This window comes from Microtus pennsylvanicus, chromosome 19 (assembly GCF_037038515.1).
Source record: "Microtus pennsylvanicus isolate mMicPen1 chromosome 19, mMicPen1.hap1, whole genome shotgun sequence".
Classification (NCBI taxonomy): Eukaryota; Metazoa; Chordata; class Mammalia; order Rodentia; family Cricetidae; genus Microtus; species Microtus pennsylvanicus.
In genome coordinates this window covers 9,408,061-9,427,184 of record NC_134597.1, presented here as the reverse complement: position 1 = coordinate 9,427,184, position 19,124 = coordinate 9,408,061, and the positions used below count along the sequence as shown (strand labels likewise).

The 19,124-nt window shown below is 35.3% G+C and overlaps 1 protein-coding gene across 1 annotated transcript in view; it reads left to right on the top strand.

Annotated features, from left to right (window-relative positions):
* The window catches only part of Samtor (S-adenosylmethionine sensor upstream of mTORC1), a 42,981-nt gene extending 24,310 nt beyond the window's left edge, over window positions 1–18,671 (top strand). Inside the window, exons 3-5 of the mRNA XM_075953593.1 lie at window positions 4,235–4,405; window positions 13,376–13,490; window positions 15,514–18,671. Of these exons, the coding sequence (XP_075809708.1) occupies window positions 4,235–4,405; window positions 13,376–13,490; window positions 15,514–16,143 (916 nt within the window). The 3' untranslated portion in view covers window positions 16,144–18,671. The remainder of the gene's footprint in view (window positions 1–4,234; window positions 4,406–13,375; window positions 13,491–15,513) is intronic.
* Window positions 18,672–19,124: the final 453 nt, after the last annotated feature.

The window sequence follows — 19,124 nt, the reverse complement described above, 5'->3', positions numbered from 1 at the left end:
ATGTAGTCAAGTTGACAACCAAGAGTAGCCACTATACTGGTGTATTATACCATATTGTCTACAAATACAGATAATTTTCCCCCATTAGTATTCCTTTAATTTCCATCTCTTGCTATATTGCTCTAGCTCATGCCTCCAATATTGTTTGAAAAAAAAGGTATTTTGCAGTCCTGACTGTGGGCTTGTCATCCTGAACCTTTGTTACTGTTGAGTTGTGTTCCTTCCAGTCCTACTCTCTAGGACATATATCATGAAAATACTTTGGATTTTGTCAAATGCTTTTTCTGTGTCTATTGAGATGATTGTGGGTTTTTGTCTTTAAGCTCTCTTATTTCATTTATTATATTTATTGATATATAATTAAGTATGTTGAACCATCCAGCATTTTCTTGATAAAGCCAACTTGATCTTCGTGGATGATCATCTTTGCTTTTCATTTAAAATATATCTTGATACTGTATATTTTCATTATATTATTTCCCTTCCCTCAACTTCTCCCTTCCCCACCCCTCCAAAAATCCCAAACAAACAGTAAACAAAAAATGAAAATGAAAACAAATAAAAAGCTAGTAAGACCAAAAAATAACAACAAAATGAAACAAGAAGTCTACAAAAGACAAACATAGAGCCCCTTTTGTATTGTCCAACTACTCCTGGACTTGCTCTGTACTAAGCTTAACAGTATTTCATTCAGAATGCTTGTGTCTGTGTTCCTCAGGCATATCGGCCTGTCATTTGTCTGTTTTAGTTTCATTGCTGTTGTTTTTTATTTGGTTTGGGTAGTATAGTAATACTGACTCATAGAATAAGTTTAGGAATGTTCCTCCTATTTCTACTCTTTTGAGTAACGTAAGAATGATTGGTTGTGGTTCTTTGAAAGTCTGGTAAAGTTCTGTTGTGAATCCATCTGGGCCTGAGTGTTTCTTAGTCAAAAGACTTTCTGTAACTGAATTTCCTGTGTTATTATGGATCTGTTTAGACTATTGACCAGTCATTGGTTTAAGTTTGGTAGCTTGGAAATTTATCCATTTCATTTAGATTTTCCAACTTAACAGAGTACAGGTTTTTTTCAAGTATTCTCTTGTCACATTCTGAATTTCTCAGCGCGTGTGTGTGAGAGCTATTGTAATGTTTCCCTGATCATTTCTTTTCTTTTGGGAAGGGTAGGGTTCGTTGGGCTGAGTATATGTCTTGTTTATCTCTTTAAAGAACCAGCTCTTAAATGTATTAATTCCTTATATTGTATGTTTATATTTCATTAATTTTTACTTTGATTTTTCTTAATGCTTGTTGTCTCCTGGGTTTAAGTTTTCTTCTCGTTTTTCTAAATTTTTGAATTGAACCATTAAGTCATTTATTGGTGCTCTTCCTAGCTATGTAATATGTAGGTACTTAGGGCTATAAATATTTCTTTCAGAGCTGCTTTTAATGTGCCCCATAGGTTTTGTTGTTTTTCATTTTGATTTAGTTCTAGAATAGTTTGATTATTTTTTCTTGATTCTTTTTCCCTTTGATCCATTCCTCCTCATTCAGTAGTGAGTTGTTTAGTCTTCATGAATTTGTACACTTACTAAAGTTTTATTCATTGTCAATTTTATTTATTTATTTATTTATTTATTTATTTATTTATTTATTTATTTATTTTTGCGCACTGGTGTTGAAGGAGCTGCGGGCCGCGTTCCTGCCGCCCGGCTCCTGGCCGCCAGCTAGCTTATGCCCAGAAATAATTACACAGAAACTGTATTCTTTTAAACACTGCTTGGCCCATTAGTTCCAGCCTCTTATTGGCTAGCTCTTACATATTGGTCTAACCCATTTCTAATATTCTGTGTAGCTCCATGAGCTGGCTTACCAGGAAAGATCTTAACCTGCGTCTGTCTGGACTGGGAGAATCATGGCGACTGCCTGACTCGGCTTCTTTCTCCCAGCATTCTGTTCTGTCTACTCTGCCTACCTAATTTTCTGTCCTATCAGGCCAAGCAGTTTTCTTCATTAGTTAACCAATGAAAGCAACAGATAAGATACAAGACCCACCTCCATCATGCTGGTCAGATAGGATGCATGAAATTATCAGTATTTTTTAGGTTAGTTTGGGGTCCCAGCATGTGGTTTATGTTAGAGAAGTTTTCATGGGCTTCTGAGTAGAATGTAGATTCTTTGATGTTTGGTTGAAATATTTTGTAGTTATCTCTTAGGTTCATTTGATATAATATTTTTAATTCTGAGATTTCTCATTTTGTTTGTTTTGTCCAGATACCCTGTCTATTGGATGAATTAAAGTGTTGAAATCACTTACTATAATTGGGGTTTGTGTCTTTACTTCTATTTGTATGCTTTTTATGAAATTGGGTACATCAGTGTTTGGTGAATTTATGTTTAGTATTGTGTTATTTTCTTGATTAATTGGTATTTTGATTGTAGTGAAGTGCCCTTTGTTTCTTTTCGTTGCTTTTAGTTTGAGGTATATTTTGTTACATGTTGAGTTGACTATGTGTGCTTGTTCCTGATCCCATTTGCCTGGAATACTTTTTTCCATCCTTTCCTTTTAAGATGTTGCCTATTTTTCAAGCTGAGTTTCTTGTATAAAATAAAAGATGGATTTTGTTTCTTATCCATTCAGCTAGCCTATGTCTTGATGATGGATGTTTAAGTTCTTACAGAAAGGTTTGTATAGATTGCAATCATTAGTTGTGCTTTGTAGTTCTTTAATTACAGCTTCATTTTTGTTTATTTCTAGAGTCTCTTGGCTGTGTTTAGACTCTCTTCTGTTAGAAGTATTGCTTCCAGTATTCTGCTTAGTGTTTTTATTATTGGATTGGATATGAAGTTTTTTAGACTATTTGGGTCAAGGAAAGTTTTTTTTTCTACTTCAACTGTGGCAAATAGTTTTCCTGGTTGCAGTAGCTTAGGTTGACAGCCATAGTCTTTTAGAACTTGGAATATCTTGCTCCAGAAGGCTTTCAGAGTTCCCACTGAGAAATCAACTGTTATTCTGATGGTTTTTCCTTTATATGTAACTTTTTTCGTTTTACAACTTTCAACATTTTTCTTTATTCCATGTATTTAGTGTTTTAACTATGATATGTTATGAGGTGTTTCTTTTCTAGTCTTGTCTATTTGCTCCTCTGTGCACTTCTATTTGCATGGGTATGTCGTTCCTTAGTTTGGGGAAGTTTTCTTCTACACTCTTGTTTTTGATGTAAGAATTGGGCCTGCCTTAAATTGGGCTACTGTAGTAACTGATGGTGAGCTGTTTAACTGGACCAGGCAACAAATCTGGAGCTGCAATAGTAGGTGTAGAGATTACAGTGAGTAAAAAGAAGGTTGGAATAGCTAAAGAACATCTCACCAGTCAAAGATGGATCATGAACAAAGCAGACTCAAAGCCCAACAAGCAGATTGGAACTAGGGCTGTGGGTGTGGAAATGACAACAGGTAGGGTGAATCATGGGATAAGAAAGAACTGCTCATCCACCCAGCAAAGGTGGCACTTGAAAGAAAGGGTTAGGGATCTTAGCTTGCAGTCTGAGCTATGCTTGTATATAGATAGCAAATATATGGGGAAAGATAGTAAATGGAGATGTCACTTACCTAATGAGAGTGGCCTTAAGAACCACCCTATTTAACATTTTTATACAATAATGTTTTGAAATTGTAATTGTATTAATCAGTGTTTTCAAGAGGAACAGAACTGATTGAATCAATCAGTCTTATCTAGAAAGAAGGAAGGAAGGAAGGAAAGAAAGAAAGAAAGAAAGAAAGAAAGAAAGAAAGAAAGAAAGAAAGAAAGAATTCATTAGAGTAGTTTACTGTAAATCCAGTAGGCTTTAATACCAAGGAAGGAATGAGCCAGAGAGCCCAGGGGCAAGCAGGCAAAGAACAAGTGCTTCTTTCTTTCCCGTCCTTCATATAGGCTGCCAATAGAAGGCATGACCCAGATTTAAGGTGCTTCTTCCTACCTCAGAGGTCTGGATTTAGGGTGGGTCTTCTCACCTCAATGATCCAGTCAGGAAAAATCTCTCACAGTTGTACCCAGCCACTTGTCCAGATGTAGTCAAGTTAACAAACAAGAATAGCCATCACTGTAATATTTGACCTTTTAAAATGGGACCTTTTTATTTGAAAGTTTCCCACCTTGAATAATGAATGGTGGGGTTTTTGTTTGTTTTCTTGTTTGTTTGTTTTATTTCATCACATCTAATGTTTTAAAATACAACTTCATTTTGATTTCTAGTATATGCAGAGAATATTTCCAAAATGGTGGGAAGAGAAAAGCACTTGAGAAAGATGAGAAAAGAGCTGTACTCGCCACTAAGACCACTCCAGCCTTAAACGTGCACGAGTCTTCTAAACTTGAAGGTCGTTTAACAAACCTCAGCTTCACAAGTCCTGAATTTATAACTGAGTAAGTATACTTTATCTGTTGCAGTCAACATTTCCCCCGATAGCTGTGTTGATGTGAATAATGCAATAGAGTGGCTTACATAGAATAAAATAGAGTAATACTCAATACATAGTAGCAGGCCATTTATTTTCTCCTCTGGTATATGTAAGTTTCAGAAACAAAAATTTATAATGTTAAGTATATTAAGTATAGGAAAACTTAGTGTTCCTATAGCATATGTTGTCCATATAAAAATGAAAACAGTGTGGTTTATTAAATGTTATAATGACAATTATATGTTGTGACAATTAAATGCTATTTTGTCAAAGAACCAAAGCAGTGAAAAACCTATTAAACTGTTTAAAGTATTTAGCTACTAAGAAATTGCAAATAAAATATATTAATACTAACCAACCATCATCATGTTGTTGAATTGAAAATGTGTCTGTTGGTGATATATGTATGCATATGCATATAGGTATAAACCATACATGAGTATTATAGTCCAAATAATCATTAGTATTAAAATTATGTATGCATATTACTGTCAGAATAAATTTGATGTCAAATAACTTACTGTTTGAGAGTTACAGAAACATTCTTGATAATTGCTGAAATTTGATAACAGCAAAATTAAATTCTCAAACAATTTCAGAACTGTTGATGCCAGAATAGAATTATCTTTGGTTATTCTGACCTTAATACTGTGTTAAAAGTATTACCTAGTTATGAATAATTTTATATAAATAAAATCAACACATCATCGATTACATCACTAGGAAAGAATAAATCATTACCTTAATTATTGCAAAGCTTATAATGACTTACTAAACATCTTGTACCTTAGATGTCAAGAAATATATAAAATATTTTTAAGTTATTGACTAAGGCTATAGCTTAATGGTAGAGTACTATCCTAGCATCTGTGAGGCCATAGGTTCAATCCCCAATACTGCCAAATAAATAAAATGTTGATAAAAATAAGGAGTTATATAGCTACATCAAAACAAGTCGCTATGAAAAGCTTTAGCTCTGCATTTTCTATATGGTTCTTTAGCTTCAGTCTCTGAGGATTGTTTTTTATATTTCTGTCATATTTTTCATTGATTCTTTAGACATAGTTTCTTTTAATTCTCTAAATGCTTTAAAAATTTTGCTTTTGAGGTGGGATCTTGTTATGTAACTCAGTTGAATTCCTGAGTTCAAGCAATCGTTGCCTCATCTGCAGCTGAGACTGCAAATGTATACTTCATACCCATTTGGCCCCTTTTCATTCATCGTCTTGAAATTTTTATCTGCAAAATCTCATACTTTTCACTCACTCTGAGTGGATCACACTTTTATAATTTTTTTGCATGTTTTACAGTGTTCTGTTTGGGATTGGACATTGTTCCTAATCTCCCACAAAACTTGTCATTTGGGGTTTTCTCCTAAGAAGGGGGTCAAGGAATAGGGTCCCTTTCTCCATCCTTCCTTCCTCCTTCCCTCCTTTCTTTTTCTCTTTCCTCCTTGTGTCTCTTTTTCTTTTCTCTAGATTTAATTGTAATTCATCTTCAAGTTATGTGGTTTGTGTATGCTGATGCCTGTGTTGCCTCTTTTTTAGTTGATTATTTTAAGTCAGTTTTCTAGGGTTTGTACCTCTATCTTCACAGCTGAATGATTAAACACTGATAGATTAGAAGCTGGGCCAGGATGACTCCCATCTTCTGCTTGTAAAGATTACAAAAGAAAGGGAAATGGTCCCTCAGTCATGGCTACGTTTTAATTGCACTTCTTCCTAGGTTTTTTGCAGGGCACTTATGACTTTTTGTGCAGTAAACACTATGCCCGTAAAGAATTTTGTAAACTCTTTCTGTGCCAATAAAACATTCACTTTTGCATAATATTCTTCATAAAAATTTCACACTGTGTGTGTGTCTCAGTCTAATGATCGAAATCTGCTAGATATTAAGAAAAACACGTCCTATATGATTATCTATTACTAAGTAGAGCATATGTGAGAGAAGATGGTATGATTGTCTATGTAGGACCTTGTAGATGGCTCTAGGCTCTTGCACGTTAGTGTTGAATCGAGTCCAGTAAATGTCCACTTACCCAAATCTACCAGCACTGAGTGCTTTCATGTTTTTGTTTTCTCTTTTGACATTGGAATAAATTGCCAATCCCTTGTATTAATATATAAAAATATTAATACAAAGTGTACACTTAGACCTGAATGTAAAGGTTTTTATTTACTTTGCTGAATGCATAATCATATTTACAAAATTGTAAGACAGAGAGTAGCCCTCAGACTCCTGCCCAGATGTACAGGTCGGTTACAGAATCAGGTTGATTGAAGAGTAAGATATTTAGCATTAGAATTTTAATCATCACCTACTATTTTCCCATGAGGACCACTTTCCTTTGTATGATTTTTATTAATTAAATTTGTTCTTTAATAATTTCATGCATGTATCTGATACATTCTAATTGCTTTCACCCCACTCTCCTCCCTTCTTCCTGCTGGTGCTGTCCCTTGCTGTTACTCTCTTCGCCACATTCATGTCTCTCCTGTCTTTTTTGTTTTTTTTCGTGTCCCGCTGGGACTGACCAGAGTCATCTGTGTGTACTTGAGATTGGAGCTATGTTTTGGATCCTGGTGATCCAAAATGACTGAATTTTATTTATTCAGAACTACTCCCCAGTAGTCAGGGGATGATAATGAAAACTACTTTGAGGTTCTGCCTCATCCCAGATAGAAAATTATCAGATAATCTGCCCCAGTGTTAGAGGGGACATGGGAAGAAAGAATCCTTATTCGCTGTTGGTGGATGTGCAGATTGTCATTATGGAAATTCCTCAAAAAATTTATTTAAAATTAACTGCCACAAAACCCAGCTATTCTACTCCTAGATATATCCACAGAGTATTCCATATCCTGCCACAGAGGTATTTGCACATCTATGTTTATTTCTCCTATATTTACTATAGCAAGAAAATTGAACAATGTAGACATTCCTCAATAGAAGAATCAATAATGAAAATGTGTGGACGTAAGATGGAATACTGTTTGGCCAAAAATAAAAATGAAATTATGAGATTTTTGGAACATGAGTGGACTGAGAATGTATATCAAGTTAGGTCAGCCAAATTCAAAGAAAATAACCAGATTTTCCCCAACGTGTATCATCATTTATACGTAAACAGCTAGTAAGTGTAGGTGTAAGGTAACATTTAGAAAAGAAACCAGGAAAGGGTAATATTAGGCAATGACAGAGGATGAAATGCAGGCCAAAGGACAAGAATTGTGAAAGAGAATACAAGGTACAAAGCTAATTTTTTTTCTAGTGTCAACAGTGTGTTAGAGGTATTTTGTTTTGGGGTGTGTGTTGGACAAGTCTACAAAAATGTAATTGATTGCAAAAATGTAAAACCCTAAGCAAAGCTACTTCTTCTTTGTTGTAGATAGTAAGAATGGTGACTTGATAGAAAAACTAACTCATTTTTATTTTAAATTTCAATGCAGTTCTTTTCTGCTGAGTCAAGAGAAAAAAATGAAAGTTTAGGAGTATTATTACATGATTTACAAGCCAACCATTCTGCAATGTTATTTTGAAAAGATATAATGCACAGTAAAAAGTATATTGCAGGTTGAATATCTAAATGGTTGGGAACAGCAGTGCTTTAGATTTCTGATTTGGGGGGATTATATACACAACAAATGAGATAGCTTAGAGATAGAACCCAGGTGGGACATCGGATTTATTTTTCATATAACATAGCCTAGAATTTAATTGTTACCCTATATGTAACAACATTATGCTTCTGATTATGACTCACAAAATCCCTCCAGAAATGCTATTGAGTTCATTTTTTGTTAGCCATCTACCGCTGGGCATGGGCTTTCCTTAAATGTTGTTTGTATACCCAGTGAGACTTCATTGGAGAAAGTACTTAAAAATTGGTGATAGGTACAGCTAGAAGACCTTGTTTCCTACAGTTCATCATCTCTTCTGTCTCCTACACCAGTCTTTCTGCCTCATTTTCAGCAGAGATCCCTGAGCCCTGAGGGGAAGGAATAGATGAAGACATCCCATTTAGAACTGAGTTTTCTAGGGTCTCTCACTTTGTCCAGTTATGAGAAACTGTCTTTATAAACTCCAGTCTTCAAAATTTTAAATCTAATAAGATCCCAGCTTTGCTTGCAGCCTTACTGTTTTGAAAAAATACAGTGTTCACATTATTTGAAAGAAGTTTGAAAAGAAGGGAAAATCAAGTAAGGAAAGCATACATACTTACAAAAATTTCTACTAATGTGTGTGTGTGTGTGTGTGTGTGTGTGTGTGTGTGTGTGTGTGTGTGTGTTAGAAAGAGATCACTTGAAAAGAGATCATTTGATAATTTTTAAATCCTTGTGAGATCTAGTATTCAGGTTCATACAGAATCAGACCTGTAGTATATAACCCAATTTTAGCCAATGACTCATACATTTTGGGGTGTAAGCCTTCTACAATGAACTTATGAGATAGCTGCCCCTGTGTAAAGTGCTGGAGTAGGAGCTGACACTGCACATTGTTAACATCCCGTTGGCACTTTCCGCCCTCCATCTGCCCTTGTTTGCTTTACCAAGCTACTGGAGAGCCTTCCTCTCCCTTCCCAGTGGCTTCCCAGTGTTTTACTTAGCTGGTGAAGACTCCCTACCTGATTGTGGACTTGCCAAAGTCAAAGCAGGCATCTTCAGCCATAGTGTTTCACAGAATTGTGAGATTTTTTTCCTTGACCAAGTTTTATAATACATTCTGCATTCAATTTTTTCTTATAAAAATAATGGCCTATTTCTCAGGATTGAGTAACTGTATGGAAGTATATAAGGATATATTTCTAAAAGAATATATACATTTAATTTCAAGAATATCCTTTATGATAGTCCCCATGCATTTATTATTTTTAATTCTCATCTGCAATCAGTTTGACTCTTTGTATAGAAGGGCTTGTGAAAATTATTCAGAAAGCAGTGTGCTTATATAACAATTCCATAAGTTCCTGCTGTGTAATTGAAGGACAGTGACTATCTCATTGTTGTATCTTTGAAAACTATGAAATGTCTAACATATAAATATCCACTAATATTTAAATAACTGAGAATAAACATGGGCATAAGTGAATAAAATAAAGATTTGAGAATGGTTATTTCTGGAAAATGCCATGTTTTAAACTTAGGAGTGTTATTATTAACTTAACCAAAATTAAATGTGAACCTTTAGGTGAAGTGTTTGTAGAAATATACAAACTATGAAGAGTTCTGGATTTTTCTGTCAGTTCTATAGAGAAATGACATTTGGACTTTAACAAAAGTTTGTTACTTATATACATTTTTTATTTCAGCCATCAATTATAGTGGTCACAGTATTGAGTCTTTCAGGATGAATTGTCTTCCTCAATTTCAAAACTTCTAAATAATATTATTTGCCTTAAAAACACTCAATAGGAAAAACCTTTCTTCAAAAATTTCTCTTCGATTATGGATTAGCTATAGGTTCAAGTCATCAAATGTAATAGCAGTTCTGAAAATGTGGGAAAGCCTCTTTTTCAAATAATTCATAGTATTCTAAGTTTATCCACTCTCTCAACTACAAGAGAACTGTTATGTAATGCCAAACTTTTCATAGAGCGTCATAGGAGCTGCAAAGGTAAGAGAGACTTAGTGAACCTAGTGCCTAGCCCAGGGCCATTGTAGGCTTCCTAAGTAACCACTGTATTAGACATTAGAAGCAGAGATGTTAGAGGTGGTGTGATATTCTGCTGTGCCTAACAAAGTCTATCATAGTTAGTTACCGTATGTATAAAGAAACTCAGTAATTCAGTGAATAGATCTCTGTTAGAAGAAATTTTGAAATAAAGTATACTGCAGTTCCCAGTTATGTCAGTCTCAGGACTGTGTTAAGTCTGACTTTATAACATGGAGACCAGGTGAGGCTAGAATCAGAAAAAATTAATGCTCTTTTCCCTTAATTTTCATGTTACCGTAGAATATCTTTCAGTCTGTGTACCATTCAGTAAAGTGAAATGCTGGCAGAGTAAGATGGAACTCCAAAAATTGCTAGATTAAAATGTTTAAGAATAAATTACTCAAAATGCGCTCCTTTAAAAAAGGTCTGTATTTTTTTAAAAATGGTGATCTAATATCAATATCTATGATTTAGCTCCTTTCCCTAGTTATATGATAGTAGGTATACCTTTTCTAGACTTACATTTAACCACCAGAGGGAAAACAAGATCAACTGAAGTAATTGCTTTGAAACTAAAATTGAAAACACTTCTTTCCCTTCTTTCTGCAAACCAAACCCTGGGTATTGGGCATGCTAAACAAGTGAGCTACATTCAGCCTCAAAGAAAAATATTTTTGTGTTTAGCATATTAGAAACCTTAAGACAGAAATTCAGGTGTGTCAATTTTAAAATATGGCAGGATAAAAGGAGAAATGAAGTAAAATGTAGACATATTAGTGGTAATGACCGATCTATGCATCCATGAAAATTACTAGTATTCCTAATGACTATGCCTCCTTTTAAGAAATCGTGTTCATTAAGTCATTCTTCAGACTTACTTTTGGGGCAAGGAAACAACACATTACAGTATACTGCAAGGAAACTAACAGTGGGCTTCCCCAATCATTCCTCTGTGCTTGAATTCCCCTTTGTCTCTTTGGAATCCCAACATAACAGACAAGTTGAACTGTCACATACAGAGACTATGTTGGTATTGCATTTTAGTCAGGGTTTCTTTAAAAAGATCAATGGAATATGCATATATACACACAGTGAGAAGAATTGTGAAGAAACTGGCCCCCGTGGCTATAGGGTTTGCCTGGTTTGCAGTCTGTAATAGTATGTTGTGGACCCTGGGAATAGGAAGTACTGGAGGTGCTGGAGTCTGGAATCAGTCTGGAGGCAAAATTCATTTTTCCTTAGGCAACTCTCTCTCTCTCTCTCTCTCTCTCTCTCTCTCTCTCTCTCTCTCTCCCTCCCTCCCTCCCTCCCTTCCTCCCTCCCTCCCCCCATTATTTATTTTTTTAAAAAAACAATCTTTTCTTATTTTACATACCAATCCCAGTTCCCTCTCCCTCCCCTCTTCCTGCTCTCCCCACCTTGCACCTACTGCACCCTTCCTCGTCTACTCCTCAGAGACAGTAAAGTTTCCCATGGGGAGTTAGCAAAGTTTGGTGCATCTCTTTGAGACAGGACCAAGACCTTCCTGCCTATATCTAGACTGAGCAAGGTATCCCTTCAAAGAGAATAGGCTCCAAAAAGCCACTTCAAGCACAACAAATAAATCTTGGTCCCACTGCCAGTGGCCTTACAGACTGACCCAGCAACACAGCTGTCGCCCATATTCAGAGGGCCTAGTTTGGGCCTATGAAGGTTTCCCCATTGTCAGTCTGGAGACTCCAGAGTTAGTGAGTTTCCACCAGCTCAGGTCAGCTGGGCATGTCTGTTCTTTTTCTCATAGCTTACAACTGATTGGATGCAACTTCCCCATTTGTAGAGGGCAGTCAGCTTTGTTCAGACTTCTGATATAAATATTAATTTTATCTTTAAGAAATACCTTCATGATATCTAGACTGGTATTTGATCAATTTTCATAGGTGAATTGAAGTTCTGATACTGCCTTCCCACACTGCCTCATAACTTGGCATTAGTGCGAAAATTTTTGAATGCCCTTTATAATACAGTCTTTTAACATGCAAAGAAAAAACTTAGGCATGCTTCATTAAGTATAATTTAAAATTTGTACCAGTAGATCAGCAAAAGGAATTAGTAAATATGCTGAATACATAACCCCCTTATTAAATTTCTTCTCTAGAACATCACTTTTAGATATATAATCTGAACCCCTCTAATGTAAATGCTAGAAAAAGCTAGACAAGTCTCTACACTTTAGCCTTCAAAAAGTACCAACATTCTGTCCTTACACAATTATTTATGTTCTCTTTCTTTTATTTTTCCAATGTGTGCTCATAAACTTTGTAGGGAAAATTATTGAAATGTTAGTTGACGTGGCATATGTTCAAAGTTGAAAAAGCTGTACTATTTTAATTATTGTTTTTATTTAGACTATAGGGTTGGGACAAATAAAGGCCATTGTCTACTGCCTAGAGCCATATTGAACTTCATTATGATTACATTTGCTATTCATTTTCTGCTATTTTTGGAAATGAGGAATGCTTGTGTATAATAAAGAAGTTTCCCTGATATAAGAATTCTATTTCATTATATTCCTTTGGTTCATTTAAGTCATTGAGATAAAGTTAAATCCAAAGATATGATTCTATTGACTATTGAGAATTAAATTGATTTTATTTTGTCTTGTACAACAATAGTTCTCAAAATGTGTTGTATGGATTTAAGATACTTTTGGAGTCTTTTTCTAGTGAAAAATTATTTTCACAATAATAAGTTGCCATTTGTTTTTGTGTGTATGTTTTATGCTTTTTCTGTGAGAGTAGTGTTTTCAGAGCCTGTCTTCATGCCAGGAAATACTACAGAAGCTTAAGTAGTGCTCAGATAGCTGCCGGAGTCCACTGCATGCCAGATACCAGACACAGCTCGGAAATAGAAGACAGAGGCTCGCGTTTTACAGCCACTTTGAAATTTTTTTTTTTTTTTTTGATTTTCGAGACAGTGTTTCTCCGTAGCTTTTTGGTTCCTGTCCTGGAACTAGCTCTTCTATACCAAGTTGGCCTCGAACTCACAGAGATCTGCCTGCCTCTGCCTCCCGAGTGCTGGGATTAAAGGCGTGTGCCACCACCGCCCGGCCTTGAAAACTATTTTTAATTTAAGATTATTTCTATTTTACCCTAGAGTGCATAGATGTTACTAACATTAACAGCATTTCTTCAAGCCCTCCTCCTAGGACAAGAGCTGATAATCTATACACTAATATTTATTCTTGTAGGTAAATTTTTACCTGTGTTATTTTCAGTTTGCTTTTTAAACGTGTGTCTGTTTTTAGGTTGCTTCAAGCCTCAGAAAAGATCAGATTACTTGATGTTGGCAGCTGCTTTAATCCATTTTTGAAGTTTGAAGAATTTCTAACTGTTGGGATAGATATTGTACCTGCTGTAGAGGTATGTGAATTTTAAAGACCTGATTTTTTTTTCTTTTTACATGTGTCTTTAAAAAGAAAAAAATCACTATCTTTACATTCTTTAAAAAAAGCTAACATATACTTTCCTGTCTGGAAGTAGTCAATTATTTTTATTCAAAACTAAATACATATTCTGAAAATTTTTAGCATTTAGCTAACTAATATTAACGTATTATATTTATTTGTTTTGTTCCCAGGATTTGGCATACTATAGTAAAATCACTGTGATCTAAAAATCTGTAGGTTACAAAGATGTCTTTGTAATGTCTTTGTTCCAAAAAGTAAAACAACAACAAAGATAAGTGTACTGCTTAGGGTCCATAGTTGTCTGCCTTGGAACAACATCTACACAAAGTTTCCCATCTTAACCTCCCATCTTACTTTATGGTGCTGAGATTCTAGGTGTGTGCATTGCTTTCTATGTGAGTTCTAGGGGCTCAGATTCAGGTCAGCAAGATTTCATTGCAAGTGTTTTTTACCTATGGATTCATCTCCCAAACCCCGTAGTTCTTTCCTATTCTGTGTTTGTAGCATTTTAGTGTTCAGGCAAATAAGATATATTTATATCTTTGTGTGTTCTATTTTCCTTAGTCATTTGATGGTGTTAATTAAATTTAATGTGCAATTTGCTTCAAGGCAGGAATTAACTTTTTAAGAGTTTTTACTGATCTTTGAAGAGTGTTAGCATTATTCTGTGCCTACAAACCTGCCAGTTACTTTTGTGTCATTGTGACAAAGTACTTGACAAAGTCAGATTTAGGAGGGAAAGTTATTTTTGTCTCAGGATGTCAGAGGTTGCCGTAAACTAGCTCATTCATTCTGAGCCTGAGGCAAGGCAGACAATCCTCAGATGCAGAGATAGCAATGGAGACAGAGAAAGCATCCATTGCCTTTAATTAAGCTTCACCTCCCAGTAGCCCATTCACCTGGGAACCATCACCCAGTCAGTCCAGCAACATGGTTAGCTTTTGTTTCTGGCGACTCCTTCTCTCCTCCCATCTAGGATGTGAGTTCCAGTAGCTGGTTTGCAGGCCTTTATTTTTGCACACACTCTTTGGCAGGCATTTCATTTACAAACTGTTTAATATTTACTAGTTCTAATAATCTCCTTAAAAGGTTTTTTTTAATTTTGTTTTGTTTTGTGCTTTGGGGGGAGTTGTTTTGTTTTTGTTTTTTGCTTATTGGCTAACTGGTGATAATAAATTGAATATAAATGTGGCTTACATTAGAAATGAATCATTCCTGTATGTTCTTATCCAAATTAAATTCTAAATAAGCATCAGTTTTAAATAGATGATTTAAATTCTTGATAATTTCAAGTGTTTAGAAATTAGGGGCACTTAATTACTCAGAATTTTTAAAATGAGTTGAGAACAGGGTATGGTAGTGCACACATCCAAACACGGCACTTGAAAGGAGGAGATAAGTTCAGGACCCCCAAGTTTGCCTTGACTTTGAAGTTTGAGGCTACCCTGGACCACAGGAGACCCTGTCTCAAAAAAATAGAAAATACTAAAAAGAAAGGAAAATCTGTGTAGAGCTAGAAGAGAAAGATAGTCATTACTAAATTCTGTTGAAAGGCAGTGAGATGTTAAATATTGTGGTGTGAAACTTATAATGGACATATTCTTGAAATTGTTTTTGTTTTTTTCCTTTCTGAGACAAGATCTAATTATGTCACCCAGGCTGATTCCAACGTTTGCAGTCCTGAGTACCGCCTGAAATTACAGGCATGTATAAGGCACTCTTTGAAATTCTTTTTTTTCTTTTTCTTTTTTTTTTAATATTTATTTATTATGGGTACAATATTCTGTCTGTGTGTATGTTTGCAGGCCAGAAGAGGGCACCAGACCTCAGTACAGATGGTTGTGAGCCACCATGTGGTTGCCGGGAATTGAACTCAGGACCTTTGGAAGAGCAGGCAATGCTCTTAACCACTGAGCCATCTCTCTAGCCCCTTTGAAATTCTTAATATGCCTTTGTTGTTGTTTTTATTTCTACAGAGTGTCTATAAGTGTGACTTCCTGAACCTGCAGCTTCAGCAGCCACTCCAGCTTGCACAAGATGCTATAGATGCTTTCCTGAAGCAGCTGAAAAATCCTATTGATTCTCTTCCTGGAGAACTATTTCATGTGGTTGTTTTCTCTCTCCTCCTTTCCTATTTTCCATCACCCTACCAGCGATGGATTTGCTGCAAGAAAGCCCATGAGCTGTTAGTGCTGAATGGCTTATTGCTCATCATCACCCCTGATTCCTCCCATCAGAACCGGCATGCTATGATGATGAAAAGCTGGAAGATTGCTATAGAATCCCTGGGCTTTAAGCGCTTCAAGTATTCAAAATTTTCTCATATGCATCTCATGGCTTTTAGGAAAACCTCCCTTAAGACCACAAGTGACTTGGTTAGTAGGAACTATCCAGGGATGTTATATATTCCTCAAGATTTCAACAGTGTAGAAGATGAGGAGTATTCTAGCCCTTCCTGCTATGTCCGATCAGATATAGAAGATGAACAATTAGCGTACGGTTTCACAGAGCTCCCTGATGCTCCTTATGACTCAGATTCTGGAGAAAGTCAAGCCAGCTCTATTCCATTCTATGAGCTAGAGGATCCCATCTTACTTTTAAGTTAATATAAAAGCAAAAGGCCCTTTCATTCCAGACTCCTAAACTAATTGCTTACACTAATCAGAATACTAACAGGAACTCGGTATTTAAAGCCTGGTTTGCATAGGAGAAATGCAAACGTTTACAGAGTTCGCTATTTTTTTCTACTTCTGTATTTCAAAGTTTATTCTTATATAGGAAGCTTAAAGTTTCATGCAGAGTGACTTTGTCTTAGCAGAAACCACTGTTACTTTAGCATTTTACATTAAGATTTAAAAAGGTACCTCTTTTCTCTTTAGTGCTATGTGAAGTCTGATTTACTATGTATTTTCCTTTCAGTGTAGTGTTGACTGTACACCATTGTCATGAGGAACCTTAAGATGTGTAGAAAGCTGTAGATTGCACTTTGATGAGTCACAAGTTAAACATTTCGCACGTAGGTTGGTTTAGTTGTTTGTGGTACACTTATCTTTTTCTTTAAATTGTTACCTGTTACAGAACACGTTTTCCACTGTTTCATCTAAAGATGCAGTATTCCTGAACTTTTTGAAATTGAGGACAACTCTTAATATTAAGCTCGTTTGGAAACATTAGACATTGAAAGACAGATTGCCCAAAGTGTATTCTAATTTCATTAACACAGTACAGCAAACACCATTGCCAGAGTAATATTCCTATGACTTTCTTACTGATTTAGGCTTTGGTGTTCAGTCTGTTTTACCTGTGAAAGTTCGTTTTTATTTTTAAAATTTAGAGAACATTTACAAAATTTTCTGTTTAAGCAAGAAGTGGTATATAATACTCAATGCTGACTGAGACCACCTTTGTGAAAGGGTTTGCACTTATAGAGTATATTCTATTGAGACCAGCTGATAGGGTCCTTACCTGTCCATTAGGCGGTGCTGCACTACAAGTTTGGGATTACATGAACGTTTTTGAAATTAACCCTCTACTGATAATCTCATAGAATGGTCTTGACTTTTTGGTATCCTAATTTCTTTCTAAGCCCAAGCAGATAATTTTTCTGTGACTATATAAACAATTAGTTGGCTGCTGGAAATATCCCTTTCTGTGTTTCTGAATCAGAAGCAAATAACTAACAAGAAATATATGTCCAAACAAGACAAGTTTAAAGAGTTAAAACATGGTCCACGTTGTCTTGTCAGCCAGCAATTGTCATGTAAACTATCATTTTTAAGAGTGCCACTGTGTGGATTTTTTTCAAGTGGTTATTACATTAAAATTACCTCATACTGAGGTTTTTGCACTGAAATATAACAGTTTCAGATTTCATGGTTAATGGTGTGTGTGAGTGTGTGTGTGCGTGCACGTGGGTGCGTATGTGTATTTTTAAAGGAAACTTGCATTTTCAATAATTAATCCTAAATTTCATAAACTGCACTTCTTTACTCTGATAAACTGATGTTTTTGTGCTTATTGTGAATTGTTATAGTTAACTTTGAATGTCAAATTTTATTTAGAAATACAAAAACTTACCCTTTAAGATAGGTTCATTGTGTATACCCAATATTTCAAGTTCAGTTTCACATGCTAAATTAATGAAAGTAATATGATTATAACTAATTTTAGAAAAGTTCGTTGTGTAAATGCAATAAACATTGGTTGTTCAAATATGCCATAAATAACTTGAAATTTTTCATCTACTTTCAATAGCATACAGTTCCATAATTATTAGAGTTGATAATTTCTTTTCATTTAGGCACTACAGGATAATGTCTTACAGCTTCCTCTAAAGAAAAGACAAAGACTGAAAAGGCACTATTTTCAGGATAAAACAAAACTATGTTTTGATAGCATCCCTCTTACCTATTGTTTGTTTTATTTACTAGTTACAATTCTAAGAGCAAAGAAAAGTACACCAAATGAAATTGCTTTGAAAGTAAATAAAACAGTGCTTTGGAAGGTTGATCTAGGTATGACCTTTAAGACAGCTTTTGTGTTACAGCAAAAATGTTGGTGCTATAAATTTTCTTGATTGTTTACTGATGTTGAGTCTGCTTTTTCCCAAGGTGTGCATGATGTATTTTAAGTAGTACTTAAAGATATCTCTTTATAAGAACTACTACCACTTAGTATAAATATGTTTGATTTTATATAATTTGTTACTGTAAACTTAGCTTATTCAAATTTGAACTTACACCAATACATATTCCACAAGGCCAGTTCAGGGTGTAAGTGCTGAAATATGAGCAGTCACTGTGGTTGGCGCCAGATTATATAAGTAATGACCGGTGAAGTTGATAGGTCCTTTCAATATTATATGGGTACGCTAAAAATGGTTTCATTTGGATATAAATCATTTAAGGACCTTCCCGTTACATTCACAGCAATTTTTCAAAAATAATTCAGTATTTCAAAAACATGACTATCGTGTTGTTGGTTGGGCTCATCAGGATTGTGAACAGATTATGTGGTTTTATCATAGTTGCAAAGTGGTTGGAGGTAGTATATCTGAAAATGTACGTCTGTGTTTGTTGTATTTTCTCACATTTTGTGAACAAAGCACATTTATTAAAAAATTTAAATTTTCTAATATTATTTGTCTGTTACTTGTAAACTGAAAGGCTTTCTTTTACTGTTTTTGAGACAGTGTTTCTCTGTGTAGCCTAGCATCAGCTGGTCTCAAACTCAGAGATAACACCTGCCTCAGCCTCCTATGTGCTGGGATTAAAAGGTGTGTGCCACCACTGCCTGGCAAAACTTTTGCTCCTTGGTGTGTTCCACTAACAAATTTGAAGGCTGGGAAGCAATTTAGAATTTGACTTAGAATTTTGAATCTCACCTAGTCCAGTCGCTTTGTGTAATAGAGATCCAGAGAGTGCAAGTGACTTCCTGTTAACAAACACTGCCGGGTTCTTAACAAATAACAACATTCTCATTCCATGTATGTCAACCATATAGAATTGATTCTCTAAGAAAATGAATGTGATAGCAGTTGTTAGAGTTAGGTGTATCTGTCCCTGTAGGGCAGTATTCAGCTTTTTCA